This window comes from Apus apus, chromosome 5, assembly GCF_020740795.1.
Source record: "Apus apus isolate bApuApu2 chromosome 5, bApuApu2.pri.cur, whole genome shotgun sequence".
In the NCBI taxonomy this organism is placed as follows: domain Eukaryota; kingdom Metazoa; phylum Chordata; class Aves; order Apodiformes; family Apodidae; genus Apus; species Apus apus.
The window spans coordinates 4,946,277-4,972,974 of NC_067286.1; the positions used below are offsets into that span (position 1 = coordinate 4,946,277).

At 36.6% G+C, this 26,698-nt stretch overlaps 1 protein-coding gene across 7 annotated transcripts in view; it reads left to right on the forward strand.

Moving 5' to 3' along the window:
- The window catches only part of GAS2 (growth arrest specific 2), an 89,332-nt gene that overhangs the window by 16,029 nt on the left and 46,605 nt on the right, over positions 1 to 26,698 (forward strand). For all 7 annotated transcript variants that reach the window (XM_051622067.1, XM_051622073.1, XM_051622074.1 and 4 more), the window contains exons 3-4: positions 2,506 to 2,630; positions 20,189 to 20,330. In XM_051622067.1, coding sequence (XP_051478027.1) covers positions 2,506 to 2,630; positions 20,189 to 20,330 — 267 coding nt within the window. The remainder of the gene's footprint in view (positions 1 to 2,505; positions 2,631 to 20,188; positions 20,331 to 26,698) is intronic.

Consider the following 26,698-nt stretch of genomic DNA (forward strand, 5'->3'; position numbering starts at 1 on the left):
TTCAGTGTCTCTGTGAAAATACATCTGAATAGGTTTTAGGTTTTTTAATGCTTGACAAGTGAAATAATAAATCTATATATCATAGGAAAGAATAGAGATATAGAATGTGAATTTTTCTTTCACTTGTGTAAAAAAAATACGCTTTCCAGATAAAAACAAAAATGTTGTGTAGGTTAAAAGTGTTTGAAATACATTTTTAGAAGAAAATGTGTCTATTGTAAAATGCAATACTTTATTAAAAATAAAGCATTTCCTATAACATACTCATTTTTCAGATTTAGCTTTCTAATGGACTTACACATTTTGCCAAAAATGCTGGTGGGACAAATGGGAAAATATGTGGCTAGAACAGTGATGAAGGCTTTTGAGGTGCTGAGATGTTCACTTTTTGTATCTATGGGCTATTATGGTTTCAATTCTGGCTTCATCTGAGCTAGAGGCACTGCTGAAATATTGTCAGTTATGCAGAAGCTGCCACTGAATGTCTGCTGTGCTGCTACTGCTCCTTTGCCTGGAGAAGTCATTTAGGTGTACAGGAGTATGAAGTGGGTTATATATGGCAGAGAATATTAAGGCAGAATAAAAAGGGAGAAAAGCCTTCCCCTTAAACAAATATTTCTAGCTTCAACCAAAATTAGAAGTCTAGTGTTATATCTGAAGATTATTTGCTGCAAATGTCTTTGTCTTAATCTTTGTTTTTAAGTGACCAAACTGAAAAGACTCTGTTTTTTGCCCAAAGGAAGCTGAAGTATCGAACAGTTTTCAGGCAAGGGCCCAGAGAAATCAACTTGTCTTTAGCATTTTTGTAGTCATATTGCTTTGTAATACTGTGTTATAAGTGACATTAACTGTCAGATTACAATGTATCAGCAATATACTGCAGAAGTAGAAAATAATTTTTTACTATCTACTTCATTTTTTGTTGCTTTTGAAGGTTATTTTCCCCCTCTCTTCTGCCTTAAAAGGTACTGAATAGCTTTACTTACTTTTTTCTAAATCTACTTATCCTAGGGTTTTTTGACCAAAAAAAAATAAAAATGCTGTGAACCTAATCTAAGCAGGTTAATATTTTCAGTTCCCAGACATCTCATGAAAAATAAATAAATACAAAATAAATAAGAAAGGAAACCTGGCTTTGTCAGGCAGCAGCTTTTTGGTCTAAAATCTGTGGCAAAAAGCCCTGACCAGTAGTGAGCAGACCTCTACCTGTTGCCATTCTTGCAGACAAACTGGTTTTGAGCAGCAGGAGTGGATGTGGATGGAATGGAAAATCACTCTCACTTCATGGTTTTCTTGTGAGGTGCTTTGGGTTTTTTGTTTGTTTGGGTTGTTTTGGTTTTTTTTGGCAGGCTAAACTGCTGTTACTGATGATTGCTATGCAAGAGCCTGTAAAAAATGAATTGATAATGTTGTTCCTGTTCCCACATGACATATGTAAATATGACCAAAATATATAAATGCTGTCTTAATGGAAAGAGCTAGAATTAGTCCTTGATGCTCTCCTGGCATTGGTAAAAGTTAAGAGGGCTTAAAATACAGTTGGTGCTCAAAAATTTGTCCAGAGAGAAGAAAATTTGTCAGTAGAACTGTTAAAATGGAAAACATTCAATAAGAAAAAAGATAATTTTTACCTGGAAATGATGCTAAGATGCTGGAAGTTTAGTATTAAATTATTCCCTTCTCATCTAGCCTGCCCAGCCTGGTCAGAATGCACATCTCATTGTGGGACTTTGTGATCTCCTCTACCTGGATGATGCATTTATGGTGTAATAGAAAGTCTTCCTGATCTGCCATAGCCAGGGAGGGTGAGCTGTGGCAGCTGAAGTACAGCATCATCTAACATGATAATAATATATATATTTTGAAAGCAGAGTATTTTTGGCTTTGTTCTTTGGGTAAAAATTTTAATGAGTGGCAAATAGATACATAACATGAAATTTCACTCTTTCCTATTTTTTTGTTTAAATGTACCTAGCTCTACTGCTGAAAAAGCTGCTTCCGAAGAGCATTGCAGTGACTCTGCTCTTTTGTCAACTTCTTGTGTGATCAAGTCTTACAGTATATTTAAAAAAAATCTTGTTCTGTCCTTCTTGAAGTGTTTTTCTACTTTTACAAAATAAACTGTGGTGATGTTAACAACTCTTACTCTATAGCTACCAGTGCACACTGGTGTAAACCATTTGCCTGCTGTCTGTTAAAATACTGTGTTAAACCCACTGGAATTTCATAAGTAAAGCAAGATATGGGGAGTCTGGTATGCTAGAATTATTTTTCAAATACCACATGCCTTCCCAAAGAAAGCATGGTATTCTAAAATTATTTGTTATAAATATACCAGTAAAGTAGTAGTGAGGTTATTCACTATTAAGTCAAAGTAATGCAAATTATTCAGTTGAAGCATATTCCAAATTGTTGTCAAGATTTCTATTGGTTTCTCTTTTTACACAAATGCAGTCTATACTACTGCACACTTTCTGTCCTGTTAACTTTCTGTTTGCTGTTCAGGTAGAGAAATAACAGCAGAAACCTTTATGGAGAAATTGGATAATGGTGCCTTGCTTTGTCGGTTAGCTGAGACCCTGCAGGAGAAATTTAAAGAAAACAGCTTTGATGCAAACAAGCCTGGCAAAGTAAGTGCTGGTGAATGTTCTAGCATGTATTATCAGTATCTGAGATGTCTGAATGTTTTTGGTACTGAACTTGAACAGTTAAGAGATTTCATTGGTGGAGGCTCTGCCAAAGGGAAGGAGAAGAATGACAATAGAAAATTGGGGGAATTAATACTTCTTGGGTAATTATTAAAGTAATTATGACAGGAAGTTACTCAAAAAATTGCTTGTGACACGGGAAGGATAAGACATGGAACAAGATCTAGCAGTGTTATGTGGTAGCTGGAGAAAATGTGATCCCTGTATTTATTTGCAAGGGGTGTAGTAAGTAGCTGTGGGAGGTGCCTTTTGCTTCATAAACAGCTCTAGGAAGGCAAATAATAGGATTCTATAGTTAGTTTTGGTGCCTTGAGTTAAAAGATCCTGTTGGTGCTCTTGAAGACATTCAGTAAATAGTTGCAGGGACGATGTAGAAAATGTGAATCTTCAGAAAATAGTGGGGAGCTTTGCAAAGATGAGGTTAAGATCTTGCTAGACCCCAGCTTCCCTCTAATTTAAATTATTTTCTTGTAACAGTCTGATTGGGAGAAATTAAAGAGTGTTGCTTTGGGAGAAGTTAAATTAAATGGTTAACATATGCATTCATGCATTTATTGTGAAACTGTTCTTATTTTTCTTATGAATTCAGAGGCATCTGAATTCATCCTTGAAAGCTAAAACCCAAGACAAATACCCAACAGGTAAAAAAGAGCTCAAAAGCAGAAATCTCAAAAGGTATCTTCTATTCTTGGTGTTCTTATTAGTGCTATGTAGCAGAACTTAGGGCACAGCATACATTTTATCAGCAGTTCTGAGAACTGACAGCCTTGTAGGAGCTGCACAGGTTGGTTTTCTCTGTTCCAAATTCATAATTGTATTTGCAGAAAAAAAATGTCTGGACTAAGCCTTTTATTTAATTTTGACCTTCTGTGGCTTGGGGTGGGTGCAGACAGGCATTGTTTTCTTTGGGTTGTGCTTTGTTTGTTGTTTTGTTTGTGATTTTTGTTTGTTTGTTTGTTTATTGAAGAACAAGGAAGAGATAGCTGAGAAGAAAGATAAGAAATAGAGAAGGCAAGAAGCCTTTCCCTCCACAGAGGAGGAAAAGACATCTGGAACTCATATTTCGAATTGTAATCAGAGTTGGGATAGTAGAAGTACTGGATGACTTCTGAGTTCCTCTTTATAATGTGGTCCAGCTTGTCTTTGTCTAAGTGATGGCCTGTTAGTGTTGTGGTAGATCCCAAGTTGAGAAAACATTGTGGCAACCTTGTCAGCTGAGCCTTGGAACTAGCTAGGCAGAAAGAAAGGCTACTTAGTTTTTTGGTTTTGTTTCCCTTAACAGACAAACAAACAAAATTATTAGTAAAAACTACTAAAAGCTTCAGTGAATACCTCAGAGGTAAACTTGGCTACAGTATTCTCAGGCCTGTCCTTTTCATATCTTGCCCAGCTGGTGTACTAGAAAGTCTAATAGATCATAAATGATTTTTTTACAGACTAACATCTCAGAAAGCCATGTCCGTTTAATATAAAATTCTCAGGAAAACAATAGCCACAAATTCATCTGCAACTACAAAGTTCTAGTGATTATTCAGAAATTCAAACAATGGGATTGTTTTAGATGTCTAGCTAGTGCTTTTTTGGAGTTTTGAGACTGTGTTTTATCATCAGACTTTTGGCTGGTGGTGGCTTATTTGGAGGGAGCTACCACTTGGAAAGGTAACCCAGAAGTGTACCAATGTTTGGTACTTCTGTTTTTGCCACAGAAAAGAGACAGACCTCTTTTCTTATATTAACTTCCTCAGCTGAGAATATGGCTTTCTTTACTTCAGTTACTTGATCCCCTTTTTTTGAACCTAAGTCACTTTAGAAAGCCATTAGACATTTGTAATCCCAAATGGTGTAATTACTTAGATTTGTTGGTCTTTTATTTGTCAGACTAGTATAACAAGCAATGTAATTAAAGGGAAAAAAATTCTGTTCCACTGCTATTTTCTCAATGTATATTATTTCATACTTAGTATAGTAAGAATTCAAAGAAATGGCAGAGTAATAGATTTGTGTCATTATAGTCTATTAGGGAGCTATTTATCCTTACAGATTTAATTCCCTGTGTAGCAGTCCTAGGCAATAGGACTAGTCTACACATTGGAAAAACTGACTTGTGGTGCCAAGGAAATGTATAAAACTGTACTGTATGAAATTTAGCATAGTAAGAATTCCACAGTCCTCCCCTGAATCATTATTATATATTCTGTTAATAACGCATGTGGAACTTTGCAGCCATTTGGCCATTTCTCTGTGCACAGTAAACCAGAAACATGGTCTTTCACCCAGGTGACCTGTTGACTTAACTGGCAGCTGGAAGAAGCTGCTGACTTCTGTAGAGTCCAGCCTCTGTCAAAATAGATAAGACACTTTCTTATCCATATATGTAATTTTATTCATTTTTTTTTTAAATAGAAGCAGACTGATAGAAAATGAGCGGCTGCCAGAAGGATCAGCTTGCAGGCAGCACCAGGTTGCAGCTGAGTAAGGGAGAAAGGATAAGGCTACAGATAATGGGGACAGGCAAGGGAGTCTTACTCCTAAGCTGAAGATTTGGTCTGTTTTCATAAGTGAAGTTTTCCCTTGTATGTGAGCTACTTCCTAGATTGTAAAGCTCCATAAAATACTTTGCGTTTACTTTTGTCTTAGAGGAGGATGATGCATCTTGTTCTAATTGATATCTAACGTGGATCATGACTTCTCTTGCACAGCTCTTTGGGGCTGCCTGGGCAATTTAGCAGCTATAGTAACACATGTAAAAAGACATTGAAAACTAATGCTACATGTGCTGATTGATCAGCTGTTTGCCATAATTCCTTAAGTTCATATTGTGATCCTTTACAGAATATCAGAAGTTAAATTCTGTTGCTTCTGCTTGTTCAAGAAGTTTTCTAGTCACTGTCAGTGTTGCTGTTTCTTTCTATAATTCACTTTCTTGTTGGGGAGGACTGACTTTCTTCAGCTTTCAGGTGCTCCCTAGGTCAGTATCAGCCTTTTTGAGTGTGGAATAAACCAGGAAAGCATAAATAAAAATACTGTGCCTCCCCAGGTATCAAATTTGTCAAATCGGGAAGGTAAATGGTGGTATTGATATAAACCTTTCTGTGTTGGGTCTTTCTTTTAGATATGGAGACACTTGTGGATACTGGGAACATTTGCAAAAGTTAGGAAACTACGGGTACCGAAGCATTTAGCAATTCATTTCAAAGGCTGCTAGGTGCTAGATTCTGTTGCAAATCCCAGGACACAACGTTCTTCCTTGTTAAGCAGCTAAACCATGCTTAAATACATGATGATTCTGGAAATGTTGATGTTGTATCTGGTCCTTTGCTTCAGACAGAAAAAACGTTGAGTTTTAGATGACTGTGGAAATTTTAAATAGGGAGGGCTGTATTAGGCTGGTGTGACTGTATGCTAGGTTTTCAAAGAAGTAATTTTTTCCCCTTGTTGGAGATTTTACAGTCATAATCATGTACATTTATAAACTGACAAGGAGATGACTGATATCAATCTTAATAAATGCTCAAGATTTGTGTGGTAGTAAGTTGTTGGAACTACCTGTGCTGCTGCTGCTAATGATCTACTGTCTAGAAAGTACAGACTTATTATTATAGCAGGAGTTATTCCATAAAAGTGATTCATGTCACAGGATGCCATTTTGTAATTTTCTTCCATTGGCTTGGATTTCATCTCTGTGCTCTCCTGGCAGTATTTTACTTTTCTTGACAGATAGTTAATTTGAGAATTTTGCAGCTGTACAAACAAATTCAAAGCATCAAGGCATGTACAGTATTCATAGACCCCACATTTGCTTGGGCTTAGTTTAGGAAGCCTATTAATTAAGATTTTTAAAGTAAATATAAATATATTGTGTTAATAGTTATCACCATTTTAATAGGCAGGCCATAATTGTCTGCCCACCATCCTTGAAGCTGCCTATATAATGATGAACATTCCAGTGAAAACAATGTTTTAATGGCAAATGAATGAAAACAAGTTGAAATCTAATCATCCTTTTTCTCTGAGTTCTCAGAGGTTAATCATATAAATCTCAACCCCAATCTTAGATTTTTTTTTTAACAACGAATCAGAATCTAAAATTCAACTCATTTTCAGGAAGTCACCATCTAGATTTGATTTGGCCTATAAAAGAAGTAGATGCAAGTACAAAATAAATCCAGGTGCAAATATTTAAGGCCTAGAATGCTTAATTCAAATATGCATTTATTTTATTCCGGAGCTGATTTAATAAGATTAAACTAAATGAGCACTGAAATCAACCTGTTGCATAGAAAACAGCAAGGAAATTTTGTCCCTGGATGTGCATATGCACTTCTGTTTAAACTATGAAAATTTATGCACATGCACATTCATGTATTTCTTAACATTAAGAGATTCTGCCCATATCTTACCTATAGGCTTAGTATCTGAAGTGTATTTTGCAGTTGTTCCATATCCAGAGCTTTCTTTTACTGCTGGGAAATGTACTTAGCAAATCTGATACTTGGTGGGTGTAGATCACTGTGACAGCATTGGCTCCTCAGAGTCATCCAGGTGTGTGTAGGGTGAGATTTTGGCCTGGTGAGATCACTTCAAGAGTCACATCATGTATTTTGAGACTTACAGTTCAGAAATCTAAAGCAAGATTTGGGATGGAGGCTTTTTCCCCTTAATTAAGTTCTGATATTGAAGTTGGATCTCAGAGGTGAAACAAGTCAGCAGTTTCACAATGGAAAGCTCACAGTTTGTTTTAAATTTCAAGCTGTGTGTGTTTCTAAAGAGAATAGTGTGTATCTGTGGAAGGAGAGGCAGAATCCTGTAAACTAAAAGACTTGAAAAGCCAGGGAATTGACTTGAATTCTGTCAATATTGAAAGAAGAGGCTGATGGCAAAGAACAAGATTATAAAGTGGAGGCCAAGTTGATGATCTCATCTGTGACCTTATTGTTTGCTTTTGGGAGACTACCCCTCTGTGCATTTGTTTTCCACACCTGTAACCTGGGAATACTGTTCACTGTACAATGGGGGTTCAATTTGTGAATATTTTGAGTTACTTTGAGCTCTTCTTGTGCCAAACAGTACTGCTACCCTATTTGGAGAGCTGTGATTAGTATTAGGTAGATCCTATTATGAAAACACATGTATATTTGACTCTGTTCATTTACAAGAAACCATTGCAACCCATGGATCTCTAAATGTTAGTCAGAGACAGGCCTTTCCTTGAGGATCTACTGCTTCAAAGAGCTTTCTGTCTGCTCTGCAATGGGGCCACAAGGCAATAAAGTAAAACTAATTACGACAGAATCACAGAATGGTTAAGGTTGGAAGGGACCTTAAAGATCAGCAGGTTCCAACCCCCCTGCTATGAGCAGGGACACCTCCCACTAGACCAGGCTGCACAAGCCTCATCCAACCTGGCCTTGAACACCTCCAGGGAGGGGGCTTTCACAACCTCTCTGGGTAACCTATTCCAGTGCCTTACTACCCTCATGGTGAAGAATTTATTCCTGTTGTCTAACCTAAATCTCCCCTCTTTCAGTTTAAAACCATTACTCTTTGTCCTGTCACTGCCCTCTCTGGTGAAAAAAATCCTCCCCAGCTTTTCTGTAGCCTCTTCAGGTACTGGAAGGTGCTATAAGGTCTCCTTGGAGCCTCCTCTTCTCCAGGCTGAATAGCCCAAAATCTCTCAGCCTGTGATCATAGCAGAGGTGCTCCAGCCCCTGAATCATCTTTGTGGTCCTTCTTTGGACCTTCTCCAACAGCTCCATGTCTTTTCTGTGTAAAAAGGAACTAAGGGTTCATTTAGTCCTTCTAAAGTAGAGAATCTGGACCAACAATTTAGGATTTGACTCACCTCCCAAAGCAGTGAGAGCTGAGATTACTCTGACAATTTATAAGAATGAAAGGTGTGGTTTTGCTTGTTCTACCTTTTCAGTCATTCTTTTGTAGAAAGGGAATTAGGTGCATGGAGAAATTATCAGAATCCTGGAGGTTCATGAGAACTAACAAATGCCTCTGAGTCTCCAAGGCATGCATCACAGAAAACAGTGTCTGGCAGCAGTTTAGAAATGAGGAATTTCGTATTTAGAAAATCTCATGTATCTTCATATGGATATATTATCACATAGGTTAAATGACAAATGAATATGCTACTGTAACCTTCATATGTAAGTAATGCAGGAAGATCAGTTCAAGTCTTGAACAAGGTGAGACACTTGTACAGATACCATAAGGTTAATTTTATTATTTATTTATAGAAGACCATACAAATCTGATAAATTGTAGAAGGTATAATAGGTCATGTTAGTGTATATTCACCTAAACTGATGAAATATCAAACCTGGAAGAAAATGAGGGAAACTTTTAATAATTTCCCAAGGCAGCTAGCTTGTCTGGTGGACAGGAGGCAGACTGTGCTTGGCATAATTCAAAGATGTAGTAGTTGGTTTAAGATCTGACTGAACCTGAAAAAAAGCAGTAAAGACCACAGTATTTTGGAAGAGCTCTTAGAAATGAAGAGGCTAGGAAAAAATTATTTGGGGTAGATATTATAGTTTATAAAATCTCCCTTACAGAAGATGTCAAAAATTGATTGTGTGTTAAAATTATTTAAGACATTAAAATGCAAAAAATATTCCCAAACAGGTAGCTTTTCTTTCTTCAATTAGAAAAGGTCATGCCCTAAGGAAATCTTCTTGACAAACAATTGAGGAGCTATACAATGAAAATTAGTACATCGATGATTTCCTTTCATTTGGTATTTCTGAAATATAACAATACTTTTTGAACTTAATGCATCAAATTATTTTCAATTAAGAGTAAGATTAACAGATTCCTAAACAGAATCAGATGTGTGGGATTTTCAGAACATCCATAGATACACTAGAGAGAATTGTTTCTATGCGGGGTTTTTTTTGGTGATTTTTTTATTTTTTTTTTCTCCCCCTCCCCCCCCCCCCAGTTTGGAAAGGGCATAAAGTTTCGTGCCTGGAGATGTATTTCAAGTTCCAATGGAAAGGACTAAGAAGAAATTTTCTCTTTGTAATGTCTCTTCTATAATTGTTTGCTTTGAAGTATCTTCCTTTGAAGCATGTGGATCTTACTCTTCTTGGCTCCTAGATGGCCAAGCTGAAAATCCGATCTAATCAATGTGATGGTTTTATTTTTTACTGTAAGCTTCAGTTTCTCAAGATGATCTGCATCCTCTAGGCGGGATGGATTCCCAGCAGATAAGCTGTTCTGTAAGCTTGGTGCTTTGGGTCTGTCTGCCCAGTGAGAGTCCACAGCTATAGCAGAGCCATGTGGAGGTGCTCTCTAAGTTACAAATCAGGCTTTCTAGCTGAGAATTGCCTGAATGTGGTCAGGCTGTGAACAGATCGTTTGTGGTCTGGGGCAGCAATTTGCCTGTCTGCACACTTGTACTTTCTGGAGACTTTTGTTTTGCAGTAAAAGCTCGTGGAGCCAATTTCTAATCATATACAGTATAGATATGGCCCTCAGTTACTTGGGAGAAATAAAAAAAATTGAGCATTGTCTTTTTGTATATTAATCTTTATAGTGGCAGACTGATGTGGATATGAGAGGAAAAGAATAATCTTGTGAAATGACTCACAAATGCTAATCCATCTGGAAGGAATCATTTCCACAAGACTGTAAAGCTGTTTGTTAAAGAATTCCTTGTACCTTTCTCAGACATGTCAATAGCTTGCTGAGCTCATGTTCAGCTGGATTGCTACCAGCTTTCTTGCAAATAGAGTAAGATTTGCCTGCAACAGGTCATGTGGTCAAACCCTGTATGCCTTAGCAAATAATTCTTACAAGAAATTCTTACAAGGAGGATTGTATGGTAAGATAGAGTTCTGTTTCTCACCGGATCATAAAAGATTACTAAAAAAAGTCCTAGGATATTCTGTAGCTTTCTGCTTGGCACCTTTCAGGTGAATATACTGAAAAACTTAGAAGCTTTTAGGTGCACTTGAAGCCATGCACTGTGGGGGCAGAGCTACACAGTCCTGGAAAGAGCACTTGAGGTATCCTGTCTCCAGTTCTTTATTCTCCCTGATACTTCTTGTCCTTGGGTAAGCATAGTTTGTTCTATCCTTTGCCCGGAGCACATTTTGTCTCGGTGTGAACTGGCCTTGCTCCTGTCAGTAAACCTGAGATAGGGTTCCTACATACCCCTCCCTCTGCTCCCATATGACATTGCAGAAAAAATCAGAATTTGCATCTCAAGACAGTTGTGATGGAAAAAGCAGTGCAGATTTAAGCACTTAACTGCCTCTTAGATCCTGCTTTGGAAAGTATCCTAACGGTTCAGACTGCAAATCAAGTCAAGAGAAGAACCAAACTTTCATTTCTAATAATATAATTTACTAGAAGACATCTCAAGTTTATTTAATTCCCATTTTTTTTTGTATGGAATACTGAGGCACTTTGTAAAATTTGTATTAAAATTGGAAGTTTTCATAATATTTTTGCCATTACTTCAGTCCAGGTATTGCAAATAGGGATGGGATAGTTTCTGAGAGAGATATATATATATAAACAGCCATTTTTAGATTTTCTGGATTTTGTCTTTCATGTGAAATGCATTGTAACATTTCTATTATTTGTTTTGTTAGGTCTTTACAGCAAACTGTAAAAATATTTGTAACAGATCTTTCTGTGGGGCTTTTTATTTTGACTATTAGGAACAGTCTGGAACAGAAATGTAAGATTAGAAACTTGAAAGGAAATCCACATGTATTTTTAAAGCTTGGAGAAAATATAATTTAGACCAACTATTTTCAGCTTAATTGAGCAATTCTTAGCTCAAACCTTGTATTAGTAGCTTTTTAGGGAATAACGAATAAGCAAGAACTACAGAATTTGGTCCATTTAAAAATAGCAATTCTTGAAGTCACAATAATGAGCCAAAATTTCTGGAACACTGGGAATAGTGACTACACAGCCATAAGTGATGACTGCAGTGCAGAAGGAGAAAACAGAAGTCACTTTCAGGCATAGGCACCAATTTATAGATATCATAATTATGTCTAATTTATTTATATAAATAATCATATATTCCCATTTGGGCTTGTATCTGTAAATTGGCCCCAAATGCTTCAAGTATACAGTAAAGCTTTGTTCACAACTTTAGAGGTTGATTTAAGGCTGGTTTGTAAATTTGGCTGTATAGATTAACATTCCAACATGTTTTTCAAATCATGGATATATTTAAATTCTACGCCAGCTAAGAATTCCCAGGGCTCTTGCAGTTTCCTTGTGGTTTCTAATTGGAAGACTCACAGAAAATCAGATTCTTTATCATAGAGGCAAAGATGTAATTTTTCTTAAAAATGAACGTCGAGGGCTTTGGAGATTCAGACTTACCTGCAGTGAGCTACATGTGGAATTCTTTCTGAATGTTTCCATTACCTGCATAAAAATTTTATCTTCATTAAACATCTGGAAATCCAAAAAGCAAACAGATAAAGCATCTGAAAAAACTGTCTTCCTTTAGACTGCATAAATCTTTATCACAGTCTGCTTTGACACTCAGCTCATGTTAGGTGATGCACCATTTGGAACTAATCTTACAGAAAGGGCTGGGAACCCCCCACCCTGCTTCACACTTCAAAAGGTCACCAAGTGTGAGATTGATTGTTGAGAGAAAAACAGGAGGAAAAGGAAGAAGAAACATGACTGTAGTATAGCTGTATGCCCAGTTTTAAAATTATGACATACAGGAATTTGAATGGCTTCTTACATTTGTTATTCAGACTGCCAGGGAAAGGTTATCTACTATAATACCATAGATGAAAGAAACATCGTGGTTATTTGAACTGTATTATGCCACACTGTGAGTGAAATTGTGGAAACATCTCTCAATATGAAATTTTAGAACCTATAATGTGTTTTGATGGACTTCAGCTATTCCAACTGAAATTTTCTAAGCAGTGTCCTAAGCTTGGGTTCTTCTGGAATGATTAAGGGGAAAAAGTGATTTTGAACTTTCTGAGGCTAAAATGAGTTGTTTTTGCCAAAATTTAATATTTTTCGTATTTAACTTTATTTTGAGAGCATCATATCCTCTCCAAGAATGTGATGCTTGATAAGACATGATTGTGAGTTAATAAGATGCCTTTTGAAATGTGTCCTGTGTAAATCTGCTCAGCTTTGACCAGTTTTTTATCTCCTGGAAAAGTTGCTGCTTATGTATGTAGTTGCCATGTTCATTCACAGGTCCTGCTGGGTGAAACTGAAATAGCCACAAACAACTTAATCAAATGCAATCCTCCTGTTTTTCTCATTACATTACAATATAAATGAGGGATATTCAGAAACCAGGATTCTTCAGTTTTTTTCAACTAACTCTACATTAATCCAGCTCTGGCTTCTGTGGTTGTGATGAAGTATAAAGATCATGTATTAAAGATTAGGTGCAATTGCCCTCTGAAGGAGCAACTGTTAGTATTACCCAGTTCTGTTCTAATCGGGTATTACCCACTAAACCTATTACAAAATGCCAATTTTTAAAATCTCCATCTAAATGTAAATTCTGAAAAACAGAAGGGTAAGGACAAAGAACAGAGCATTTATTTGAATGGGAATGAATTATGGAATCCCAGGCTTTGTCCCTTGTATTTGTGTCCTGGTTTGGAGCCAGGAACACAGCATGGAGTCTTTTCCATGACTTAACTTTGTTTCTCTGTTTACAAAATTTTTTCTTTTTCTTTTTCTTTTTTTTAATTGTAGTCTCTTTAATGATATTTAGTGGGAGTCTGTCTCTTTAACTATATTATGACATTAGGAAAAACAAAACCAACTGCCTTTTTTTTTGCATTTGGACTGCATTTTCAGATTGTAGGTAAGTAGAAGTAATGGCTTCTATTTTGTGGTGCTTACATGCCTGGAGTTTCTAAATTACTTCTACAAAATCTTTGAAAGAGTATTTTTAAAAGTGAACTTGTCAGTAGGAAGAGCTATGTTATACAGTTAGATGTCTGGAGATTTTGAAAGTCAATCTGTAGGCCTTTACAAGACTTTGGACTAGAGTGAGTCAATCCCATCCTCAGTTACACAAATTGAGTGGGCAGGAACAGGGTCTGACATCTGTTTAAATGGGCTCTTTGTTGTCAGTTTCCATTAGTTGTGCCTCACCTGCTCTCCAATGGAAGATTCCTGGTTGTAGGTCTCTCTGTGTTATCCAGCTGCCCAATAGCCAGGCTCTTGTTGGTGGCCTTCTGATTCTGGCAGACATGGTGGCTTTGCTTCCAGACACTGAAATGGACATGTTTCTTGACTATATTTAAAGAAGTTATTAGTCAAATAATCAAATGTGCTTCAGCTGGTGAATGAAGCCTCTGCTTTGCCAATTTTTTAAGTAATTTACTTCTGGGTATCCCAGTTGTCTGGTGCATTGTATGCCAATTGAATAATCTCTTGTATGCCTTGACATTCTAGCACACTGCTACATGTAAGCATTGCAGTGTTTCCCTTACATTCATTTTTCATAATGGTACTTTAACCTCATCTTTTTTTGCAGGATAACCTCTTTTGCTGTGTAACCAGTAAGCAATGTCTTGGACAGAGCACTTTGAACAATAAAGCCATGAACACAACCTTAACTTCTAAAATTATATTATTGTTAAATTAAGCTTATTCTCCACTAATACTTACTCTTCAGAAGTTAAAACTAATGCTTTGTGGAAGAAATGGGAGAATGTATTCTAATTTGACATTAATAGTATGGCTAAACCATTCACTTAGGTCTGTATTTATTTTAACATTGTCATTCTGTTAAAATAATGTCTTGATGACAATTATTTTTATTGGCGTATCATGGAACTGTTTGGTATTCCAAAGTGATCACAAATGCTTTCTTAGAATCTAGAAAGTTGATAATGAGTGATTTTTTTATATTTTTTTTTTACTTTTGGTGACCTCTGCAGTGATTTCATAGGGTAAAAATCTGGTCACCACATGATCTTTACACTTGAAATCCAACCTGCTATTCCATTAAAATGACATCTCTCTACAGTACTTAATATGACAGAGCAAAGGCTCTATTTCACTGAAGGACAATGTTTCACCAATTGTTAAGTGAATTAAATAGGGATTATTTCTCTGCTATAAGTTGAAAAGCTTGGCAGTTTTCATTCATGTCTCCTGAATCTTTTTTAAAAAATTTCCTGGATTGTGACTTCTATTGGAGCTTTGGGGTTGCTGGGGGAGTGGAGGGGGGGTTATTATATTTTTTTTCTTAGGTTGTTGTTTTGATTTGTTGTTTTGTTTTGTTTTTGTTTGTTTGTGGGGTTTTGTTTTGTTTTCTTCAGTAGGAAATGCTTAATTTGTAATTCCATGTATGTATTTCTGTATTCAGAGTTTAGTCTAGCCATTCTGCGTTTGCGTTTAGCACTTTCTTTACGTTGTTGGTTGAGTTGTTATGTTTGGAAAATGTTTTCATGCACAGTAAATGTGGTAGGGGGAAAACAAAACTGGGCCCTCCTTGAAAAGGAGTAGTTGTTTTACCTTGTAGGTATTGCAGTTTAATTCATTTAACGTCTAGTTCATAGCTGTCTGTAAGTTATGGGATCTGCTAAACCTGTATTTTGGCACTTCAAAGCACTCTAAGGCAAACTTAATTTTCCTCTGCTGAAATGAGTGTCTGGAACACTACTTCTATAATTTATAAATGGGATCTGAAACATTTTAGGTTTGAATTCCTGAAGAATTAAGAGTAGCAATTGAATAAATGACTGTTGGGTAGGGGTATTGTCACGATGTGCTGAGGTGAATTGTAACAGCTCAAAAAGAGTAAGTTCTTGTAGCAGTGAGCTTCAGTTCACTGAAGCTTAACAAATTAATAAAAGACAGGAAGAAAAATTGTATTTACAGAGAAAATTGTGCCAGAACTACTCTTTTTTTATTCCCTATCCTAAAAAGCTAATTCAGATTTTATAAGGGTAATGAGGACTTTTCTAAGAATACCTGAGCAAAATGAGAGAAGTTGAGAAGGAAAAGAGCTCTGTGACTAGTAGCCAATTTAAAAGCAAAATTGTAAAAAAGCTCTGAAATAGATGCATGTTCTCTCTAGCTTATATAATCAAATTTCAATAGCTACATGAGAGACACCACTGCAGTCAGATATACTGCAGTCTCCATAGTGTAATTTTCCCCCCTTTTTGGTTAATGTAGGTCATTAGGTGATAAAAGCAAATTTTCCCTGGGAGTGCCTTGTTAACTGTAACCCTCTTCCATAACAAACAAAGCTCCTCATCTTTTTCCTTTTATTCAAGTGTAAGTGACAATTCAAAAAAGTAGTGAAATCGTCTATCCAAAGAACAGGGCATGATTAGGAATCTTCAGAATATGGCTCAGATCTGGTATGAAAAAAACCCACATGTTTTTAACACATGTATGGACCCTCATTTTGGAAAAACAGTACCAAAAAAAAATTACATTTTTCCATGTGATTTCAGAGCATCGGTGTAAGAGGGTCCCTTTTGGGTTTAGAAGTGAACCTGACAGCATTTTTCCAGGATTACATCATCTGTTTCACTCACACTTTCACATCCTGCATTAAACCACATGCATGCACATCAACAAGACAAGATTGTAAAAGGAGTGTAACTGGGGAACTGTTTTCATGATACTTGATAGGAGTAATTGCGGCCACTGCTGTTTCAAAGCGACTGTGGTTATACTATACTATGTCAACAAAAGTCACTTTTGCCATATGGAAACCTAATTACTTCAGAATGATCTGTTAAAAAGCACTTTTGAGATAGTCAGGCCATTTATACAAATCAGTAAAAAATATTTGCACATGAAACCTTTCTTAAATAGGAGCTTTCATGTGTTATAGGCTGAACATTACAGAGATAGTTTTGGAAAGATTAAAAAAGTAGACTTCTCTTTAAAAGGTGGTGGGGAAATTTATGAGGTGATGAGAAAATACATGTATTTTTTTATGATTTCTGGGATAAACCTGATTGTGCTATTGTTGAATGGAGAGGAGTGGGTTTTGTGCTGTGCAGCAAGACCCTTACACTATGGGAACTGGGAAGAAATATAGAATGCTACATTTTAGTGAGATCATGTGATGCCAGGGATTATTTATCTCTGTAGTATTTGTTCCATAAAGTGACTTATGTAAGTTTTTTCACTTCTGTAGTCCAGGACACACCTTGTTTTTTGCATTTAGATGTTTGTCACTTCTGAGTTGTTTAGGGTACCCATCAATCAGACGTTTCTCTGTCACTATGAAACTAGACAGTGTCACAAATTTGGTGAAGTGTGATAGTTCTGTACCCAGGCTCTTGTTATTTGCTGTCAGTAGCTGTTACTGCAAAATGTACTTTCAAAAGACCCTGTAATCTTTATAATTGTAAAATAAATGTGAGGTCCATGAATGTCTAAGTTTCACAGTGAAGCTAAGTTGACTCAGGTGTTTTAGGGCCTGTCTTACTTGTCAAGGCACAGAAGTGTTATTTATGGATAGTCTGTTATGTACGCGAAGTCTTAGATGGTTTATTTGCTGACTCTTAACTACGTAAATTTCTGACACATAAATCATCTGTTCTGACTTGCTTTTCTTGAAAACATTTCTATATTCAGTCTTTATCATCTACCAAAATCAGAAGACACAAAATATTTAGAACCAGATTTATTCATGTGTTGTTAGCACTGGGGAGCAGCAGTGACCCAGGGGAAAGCTAGGGTTGTCTGTGTGCCTGCCAGGCATTGCAGGGCCTTCCCAGCAGCCCCTTGTAAGAAAGGCACTGTGGGATCTCCTGGCTGTCTCTTGGCTTCTAGCTGTTTTTGTACTGCAGAGGGCAGTTGTGCCAAGGAGCAGCTCCTGCTCTCCAGGACCTGTGCTGCAGACTTGCTCATGCCCTCTGGGCTCAGGGCCCAGCAGAGCAGATTGGTTGTGCCCGCACTGGGCTCAAGTCTCCTCTGATTGCCAGATGGCAGCCACCAGCCATGTAGCACAGTATTAGTAGTTATAAGGCACAGAACTGGCTGGGCTGGACTCAGAGAACTGAGTGGACGGAAGCAAACCTGGGATGATTTCACCCTGTAATGCCTTTCTGAGCTGTTCTGAGGTTATAAACAGTTTTTTTTTTTTCTCGGAGGAGACTCCAAGTTTTCTGCAAGGGAGAGCTAGAGAACAAAGTAACATTAGGCACTGTGGAAAGTTCAGAGATGAGAACTGAAGGGTGTACTGGGAGGTGACATGCTTCAATGCTGCAGATCTGCTTTCAGACAAAAAGTAATTATGGCTTTATCTCCTTCCCATGCTCTCTAAAGTAGCTTATGCTACTAGTCTGCAAGTGCCAGGAATACTGGAGCTGTCTTCTTGTCATCTTGTTCCTGTCACAGTGCTGCTAATCCATTATTAGGTCATCCAGGATTTGTTCTTTAAATTGGATATAGTCATTCAATAGTTCCAAAGAGTATAGTTTTGTCAGATATGATGTGTTAGGTTTCCTTACGTTGACCTGTTAGCTCAGTTGGCTCAGCATCCACAAATCACTTCAGATACTCTGGTCCAAATACTGAAAACCACAGAATAGTTGCTGTCAAGACCTGAGAGAACCAACAGTCCATAAAAGTCATGACCAGTCCCTGGGACTCCAACCTTCCCTCTCTGCCCATGGCCCAGGAGCTCCCTTAGCCCCACTTCTTGCTTAAGCCACGTTGTGGGCAAACCATCACCAGCCTTGCTTCCTGCTGGCTGGGCTTCATGGCTGGAGCCTCAGCTTCTGCTGGAGCCTTGCTTCCAGCCTTGTCTCCTGCTGGTTTTGCCTTGTCTTCCTGGAAAGACTCCAGACCTGAATTGTCACCTCGTGTTGTCACAGGACAGCTGGCTAAAGCCGTTATGTGATGGTCGCTGCCCTCCTCAGGTGCTGTGGGATGGCACCATCGCCTGTGAGGGCTGTCACCACCTGTGCTGGGGTCACTGCTAGCTCCTGGCTTGTCATCCCCCAGGGAGCAAACCAACTCTTGCTGCTCCTTGCTTGTTTCCCATCTTGCTTAGTGCTGCTGTTACCCAGAGGAACATCCCTGCCCACAATGCTGTTCCTCTTCTGCTCTGGAGGAAGTAATATCAGGTTAGGCCTTTGCTGTGGAAATTTTTTGAAGGAATTTCTGTAAGTTTTTTTTGCAATATTTTATGTAAGATTTTAGTAGAAAATGTTGAAACAACAGGCTTGTTTTGACAGCTTTTCTCCAAATGAAGACTGGACTAGTTGACTTTCCTCCAGAAAGCAACCAGAGAATTTTGTGTGACTTTATCAGAAGCTTGTACTCTTGAAAGGCTATTAGAGTTGTCCAATTAATATTTCCTGAGAAAGGAAGGGGGAGACTTGTGCAAATGTTGAGTTACTTCTTCCTAAAGGCTGTAAGTCACAAGGGCAAATTTAACATGTGATGTAGTCTGTACAGGGTAATGAGAATTTGCCTCAGGGTACAGTTATTGCTTCTTAGAAAAAATTGGTGTGATATGAAAAGGGTGCTAGCCTAGAAATGTGTCTAGCATGAAGAGCTTTTTTTTTAAAAAAAAAAAAAAAAGAAAAAAAGAAAAAAAAGAAAGCCCTGGTCTGTAAGGAATTGAACACTTCCCCACCCCACACTCCAGAAGAATGGAAAGAGTTTTCAAAGAATTGTTAACAACTTCCTTGTGCTTTCATCTGTAGGATTGTTCCATATCTAGAGGTCCATGAAAGAATTCAAGTTTTTTATTTATACATTCTGAATTTTAAACTGTCTTTACTTCTCTACTTTCTTCTTTCCTCTCCTTTTAAAAGTATGCTAAAAAAAGCTTGCTTTGGTATCACTATGTTGGGTTCAGATATTGATATGCATTATCAATAGCATCTCCTCTAATACCAAAACCCTGTAAACAGGACTGCTCTGGTGTACTTTGTGTGTTAGACCTTAATCTTGTACCTACTAGATTTTGTTTCTGTGGTGTGGTTAGGGGGCTTCTTTGTGTTGTTAAATGAGAGGCAGTGATGCTTCTGAAGTGTTTATGGTCTTTAGTCCACAAGACCTTATGCTTTAAACTGTGGTTCTCTCCTGACATAGATCTGAAATTAATTCACCTTTAATTCTGAAAAATTCAGTCCTAGTTTAAAGTCTCTCTTCATATTTTTTTTTCTTCTCTTTCAATTCAGTGAACTGAACCAAACACTAAGTCCCAAAATTGTTGTTGCTAATACTGTAACATGTTGCTAATACTGTAAAATGTTGCTAATACTGATTCAGCTCAGTACTTCACATCACGCAGGCAATCATGATGCTTTTGAAAAGATTGTTGTTGACAAGTTCGTGTCATTAAATTCGCTGCTCAATTCTTGTTTGCTTGGAATTCTTTAATGGACAAGGAGATACGTTGGTAGCTCTGTAGTCATTCATCCATGCAAAAATTGTGTTTTCATTTCAGAATATTCAGGTACTATGCTCACAGGTGTTTTTTATCTAAATAGAGAACTTCTGTTTTCCAGACCTTACCAGTACGGAAGATTCCATGCAAAGCCAATGCTCCTTCTGGGTCTTTTTTTGCACGAGACAACACAGCAAATTTCTTATCCTGGTGCAGAGATGTAGGGGTAGATGATACCTGCCTGTTTGAGTCAGAAGGTTTGGGTATGTATTTGATTATACAGTAGCTGGTAATTTTAAATAACTTTTCTTTTGTCTTTTGCTTTGAAAGACAGAATGGCTCTTAATAGACTCCAAATCTGACTGTGTTGATTCCACCCCTCACCTGAAGCATGAACAAATAAAGTACACATCAAGTAAAATTCATTTAAGTCAATTTTAAGAGGAGTTTACATGAAACAAATCTCTTGCAATGATTTCTTGATGCAGCTGATTTTTCACCATACACGTACTTTTTTGTTCATGGAATGCTGTTCCTTACTCTGATGTGTAAAATAGTTCTTTTCTGTTTCAGGAGGGTAGGATACAAGTGCATGCTCAGTTTTGCCTGGAGATATTCAGCTATTTATGCAAATTCATTGTGTTGCTCAGGAAGCAAGAAAATGGGAGAGTTTTCTCTGCATCCTATACTGACCTTTTTTCCAGCTGATTCACTAGTGCTTCAGCATGTTCCTTCAAAATAGTTTGACTGCTTACTAACCCACTGTTCTAATAGTATTTATTCCTCATTATTTTAACTCTTCTAAAGGAAAATTTATGAATCAAATGTTTGTTTGCCATGTGAATTCAGATAAAAGTGTAAAGTAGTTGTGATCATAGAGAGCTCGGTTCCTGTGGAAGACAAGTGAACACACTGTACGGAATCAAAAGGCTTCTCAGTTCTAGTGTTCAAAAGGTCGTTTACTGCCCAGTTGAAGTTCTTACCTGTGTTGCAACTAATCTAATCCCCTTCTTTTACAGTCTTGCTCTTCTAGCATAACTCTCTGGAGCAATTTTTTTCATTTATCTGTTCTTTTATCCTGTGAGGGTTTTCTTAACTACATTCTTTTCTATTCTTAGGAAAAAATGCTTGACAGAGAAGGAAATTAGTATCCGAAAGGTGACATATAGTAAGGATATATGAATGAACAATTTGTTAATTAAATCCTCAACATGAATTTTTATTGGATATGGTAATTCATGTGGAAGATAAGCAATAATAGTATTTCCAAGAACTTGAAATTTTGAAGTTAGACATTGCCTAGGATAAAGAAACTTGCAAACGCAAGGAGCAAGGAGACAGACCTCCAGTGTCTGAGATAAGGAGAAGAACCTGTGATCAATCCAACACTTACATGAATTTAGATTTTGTACTGCTATGGTAAACTCGGCCATTTACCCTTGTCCCAATAATAGGTTACCTGTGCAATTGAAAGTGTGTTTATAAGGAATTTTCTTGTACATTGTTAAGAAATGGTCTTGTTTGAAGATGGAATTGACATAGCTGAAATACCAACATTCCCTGGATAAGTTAATTTTTACACATACATGCTGCTTTGCCTGTCACAGTACAACACTGAGTGCAAACACACCTGGAAAGCTGATGTTCAAGATGACTTCCTCTTTCAGATAAATGAAACATGCTCAGATACACAATGCACAAATCAGATTTGGCTGAATTAGATTTGTTTGATAAGTGACTCATTTTACTTCACTGATTGAAATCGAGGTTGTTTTCCTTCTCTTAGTGTTGCTGTTTGCAGAACACACAAATTGAAGAGACTTAAATAAGATTGGGACTTGATAATATTTTGACCTATTTTTCTCAACTTGAGAGAGAGACAGTGATGGTGCCATTTCTAAAAAAAAAAGATAAAAATAGAAGCTACAATTCTCCCCTGCTTTGAGCTAGAACTGTTATAAGTTTTGATTTCATTTGAGGTTTTTCTAATGCATTAGAAATAATGATAAATCGTGACAGTTGCTGATCTTAAGCTTTTATGTTCCTCTCTCCCACAAATCACTTCTCCACTGCATAAGAACTAAAATTGCAACAAAGGTAAGTAATATCAAAGGTTCTGTCCAAAGTGGTGAGAAACGTGTGAATGCCATCTAAGTTCATACTGCTTTGTGGAAGTCTGCTGTAATTTTGAAAGGAAATAATTGTGATAAAATGTTGGTTACAGAGGTAACCGGGTTTATGTTTCCTGTGGTTTTTCCCCATGGCCAATAAACTGTATTGATGTGTAAATTACTAGGGATAAAAGCAACTATTTTCTCTCTATACTGGGGAACTTTACCATGTTAATATTCTTAGTTGATTTGATTTTTATCTTCCTTTTTTACTGTATTATGCCTGCCTTGTATGTAAATACTGTATTATTCAGTTAAATCAACATAGTGATATTTTCTTCATGCCACTGTATGACATAAAACACTATTAAGGCTTTTTTTCTGGTAAATTTCCATTTTAACATTATTAGAGTAATTTTAAAGATATATTGACAAAGATTTATTACTGTTGAATTGACTTATTATTTAAAGTTAGACATGGGTTCAATTGCTTTGTTGGATTTGGGTGGGGAAATCAGGATCAAAGTCTGTCTTCAAAATAAATAGAAGAAAAATGTAAGTGGCATTTGTTATGCTGGTAAATATGATTATGCCTTCCAATCCATAGAGTTTAAAGATCCTTGAAAGAGATCAGAACAGAGCTCAAAAGTGTGAAAACATTGCACTTATACCAGTAAGTTTTAGTTAGTAGTCTATAATATAACATATTTTGTCTTGCTGAATGACACTTGAACATAATTTAAAATACAAACAAATTGTCAATACAGTTTTCTGTAAAGATTTATGTTAGAGCCAGAGCTGATGTATCCCAATCTATACATATTTTTCCCTTTGCACTTAGCTTCATAAAATGACGTGGTAGGGAAGTTAATGCCTCTGCAAAGAAAAGGTGGATGCTGTGCGTTAGCATCTGTAACAAATACAGCAACATGCTATGTAGGGATAATCCTGAATGCTGCAAAATAGAGGGAAAGTCTGTGTGCTCCCTGCACTCATTAGCAAATTTAGCATGCTTTTCTTAATTATTTTTATAGTTAGTATATTTAAAGAAGAAGGAATTAGCTTTGTGGCTATCAAAAACTCTGATTTGAATGTAAACTTTCATCACCTGGGCAAATCTTGAGACATATTGTCTTTGAATGGGGCTCTTAGATATATCAGAGGTCACAATTTGTCCCATATCTTGGACTTGGAACATAATGCACTAGCTCTTTTCAGACTAAGAGAAGTAATACTGTCTGTAACTCCTTTGTTTCCATGATATGTGTATTTAGTAAGTTCCCCTTTGTAGGTTTTAGGGCAGCAGATCCACACAGCTGTGGTAATTCAATTGATAGAAGCATTCTTGATGGAGGTATTTGTAATTATGGTGCTCAAGCCTGAAGAGTGTAATACTTGAAGAAAGCTCTTCTTGGACAGGTAGATTGGTAACATTTTCTGATTGCTGTAGGGAAGTGAACTTACACTTTGACTGATGAACTCTTTGTTAGTAATGTGGTGTTGTTGGATGATTATAGGATTTGGAACCGATGAATATTCTGCATCTCTCCTATGATAAAGACTCCACCTGGCAAGAAAAGGGTTTGCCACCAAATGTGTCAGCATGCTAGTGTGTGTTGTTTGTTTTGGGAGTTGTTGGATGACATTGTTGTGTAAATGTTTTCTGCTTGTATATTTTGTAACTGTGAGTGTGTACACATAATATAGGACCTGGACTTCTTTTGATGCAATTGATTGTAGAGTTTAATAGACATATTCCCTAAGCAAAGGCATCCAGTGTTTTGTTGGAAACAACAGACTTAAACACAAACACCTCTGATCTCTATTCCAATGTGGGGTTTTTTTAGTTATTTTTTTAAAAAACACTCAAATGTTTATTGCTTGAAAATATTTTATGGGGCAAATAATTTTCTTAGTTAATACTCTAGTTGTCTAATTTCATGTTACAAGATGGAAGTACAAGTCTTTCACAGTGACACATTTACAGCTTATAATAGCATGTTAAATTTTGCATATAGTTGCATCAGAATAAGACTTTGTCCTGTCTGTCACAGCATTTTACTAAAGAACTTGTACCATTGTTGATAAGTCTTGTTTTGAGGACTATAGAAGCATCCTGGACACTGCATTATTGCCACTGAATTAGCATCTTAAATTGCTGAATTCCAGTAAATTATTAGTGTTTAGGTGATCTGTGTTCATTCTAGATTAATTCTCTGCTCTCCACAGATCTACTGTTTGAAATGTTGATTGTTTGAGATAAGTGGTAGTGCTCCAAGGGGGGGTAGGGGAGGAAACTACTCATTGATCGAAGTATGTCTTAGTATAACTCTGATGCAGAAGCAAGGTTGTGTTTGGGATGAGCTGAACAGGGTAACCATTGTTAAAGCAACATTAAAAAAATAAAAAAGCCTACTGTAGGATTAGAAGAAAAAATGTTAAAGGGGAAAAAAAAATGCAAGACAATAGGAAGAAGGATCAAAGGATCAACCTTTTGAAAAACCTTCCCTAAATGTGTGAATTCTGATGGTGATTTGAAGCCTGTGAGATAAAATATTCAACCACTTTAGAAAATCACTTCTAGTGATGTAAAAAATGCTTTAGAAGCAGAAACCATATTCTCTTTTTTGATTCAGTTACACCTGAGATCTCTTTTTTTCTTTAAAAAAAAATTTGTTTAGAAGGAAAACTGCCTCTGCTAATAATGTTTTTTTAAAATGTTAGGAGCAGAGACTTGAAACTTGGCAGGGAGGTGTAAGAAGCTTGTTCCTGCATTGTGGCTGGGTATCCTGCCAAGTTGTTGGGGTGTTGTTTTTTTGTGTGTGTGAGTTTTTTGTTTGTTTGGGTTATTATTATTATTATTATTATTATTATTATTATTATTATTATTATTATTATTATTATTATTATTATTATTATTTTAAAGAAAAAGAAAAAAAGAGACAAACCAAAAAAACCCTCACATTTTTTGTTGTGAATGCTCTTGGACCTTGCTCTTCCAACAGCCTGGTATGGTGTGGCTCATGAAATGAAAGAATCTCTTACTGGTATGGCATTTTCTCCTCACGTGCCTCACTCATTGCACAAATCTGAAGCTGTCTGGAGAATGATGCAAGGTACTGAAGGACAGTATTTTGATCTTGCTATGAAATGGTGTCAGCAGAAGTGACTGTGGTTCTATCACAAAACTTTCACACACATCAGGAGGATCCAACCAGACTTTGTAATGGGACCATTAGTTGTGTTGGCTTTGATTTCATGCAGAATGTAGGATTAGGAAACTAAGCAGTACCCTGGAGATCAGGCAGTAAGTATTTTAGAATAGCACCTAGATAAAGTGTGAGTTTTTCGTATCTAACACTTATGCCTTGATTCAGTGTATAAGATGGGGATAATAATACTATTTACCTCATACAAGTGTTAGAGAAATCTTCATTTTTGCTTTTTCTTTGAATTATTCACAGCATACATTAACACTGTTGTGAAAATGAGTAGTTGACTGTAGAATTCGAATGTTGTGCAGCAACTTGTGTACGTGGCCATAGACAGAATGAAGATAGATAGTTTCTCAAAATAATGTTTCCATTTCCAGTACTTACCATGTCTTACTGCATATAAATTGCTACAAAGACAGAAAATGTGTTGCTTAGCAAATGTCTGTTTGCCATACAGGGTATCTGAGATTAAGTAACTGGTCAGGTAAAAAGGCTGAGGTCATGAAAGGCAACTGTTAATTTTAATTATACTAATGAATTATGAAAATGGTGGATGTAGTTCCCACAATTTGAACAAGATACCAAGGGTATGGATCTCATATTTCAGGCTGAACTTGTAACCAATTACTTCAGAATAAATTGACTGTAGTTCTGAAATTATATTAGTTGTATAAATTTATGTATAATTTATAAAAAAGTGTACATGTATGTAGTGAAGTCAGCCATGAACTGCAGTATAGTCAGAATTTAAATGTGAATTTATATTAGAGTACAGTGAGAATTTAAGTGTGAATTACGAGGACTTCTGCAGATTCTCTTTATTTAGTGGCATACTTATTTTAAATAATGAAATAAATTATTTTGACACTGTGTGATGTCTCTGAAATAGTTTTTACTATCTCTTCTAACAGATACATTAAAGTGCTTCCAAAAAGATCAATGAACTCAAACTTGTATAATTAAAACTAAGAAAGGAAGTGTAAGAAAAGTTTCTCTTTCTGTTTTCTAAATGGAAAAAAAGTGTAAAGATATCTTTTCTTTTTTCCAAAAGTCTAGGAGGCAGTCTAAGTGAAAGTGATTGTAAATATAAAGTATCTCAAAAGAAGTACTCAGAAATCACGGCACTCAAAAATGCTAATTATACAAAAAGCAACAGTCTCATTTGCTCACTCAAGGTTGTACTGAGTGTTTGGGGCCAAGATGGGTGTGGAAATGCAGTCTTGTGTCTCCCCAGCATTTGCTGTAACTCCTGACCAGCCTCTTGTGAGGTGGTAGCCCATTAAATAGCTGAGCTTTTGGAGAAAA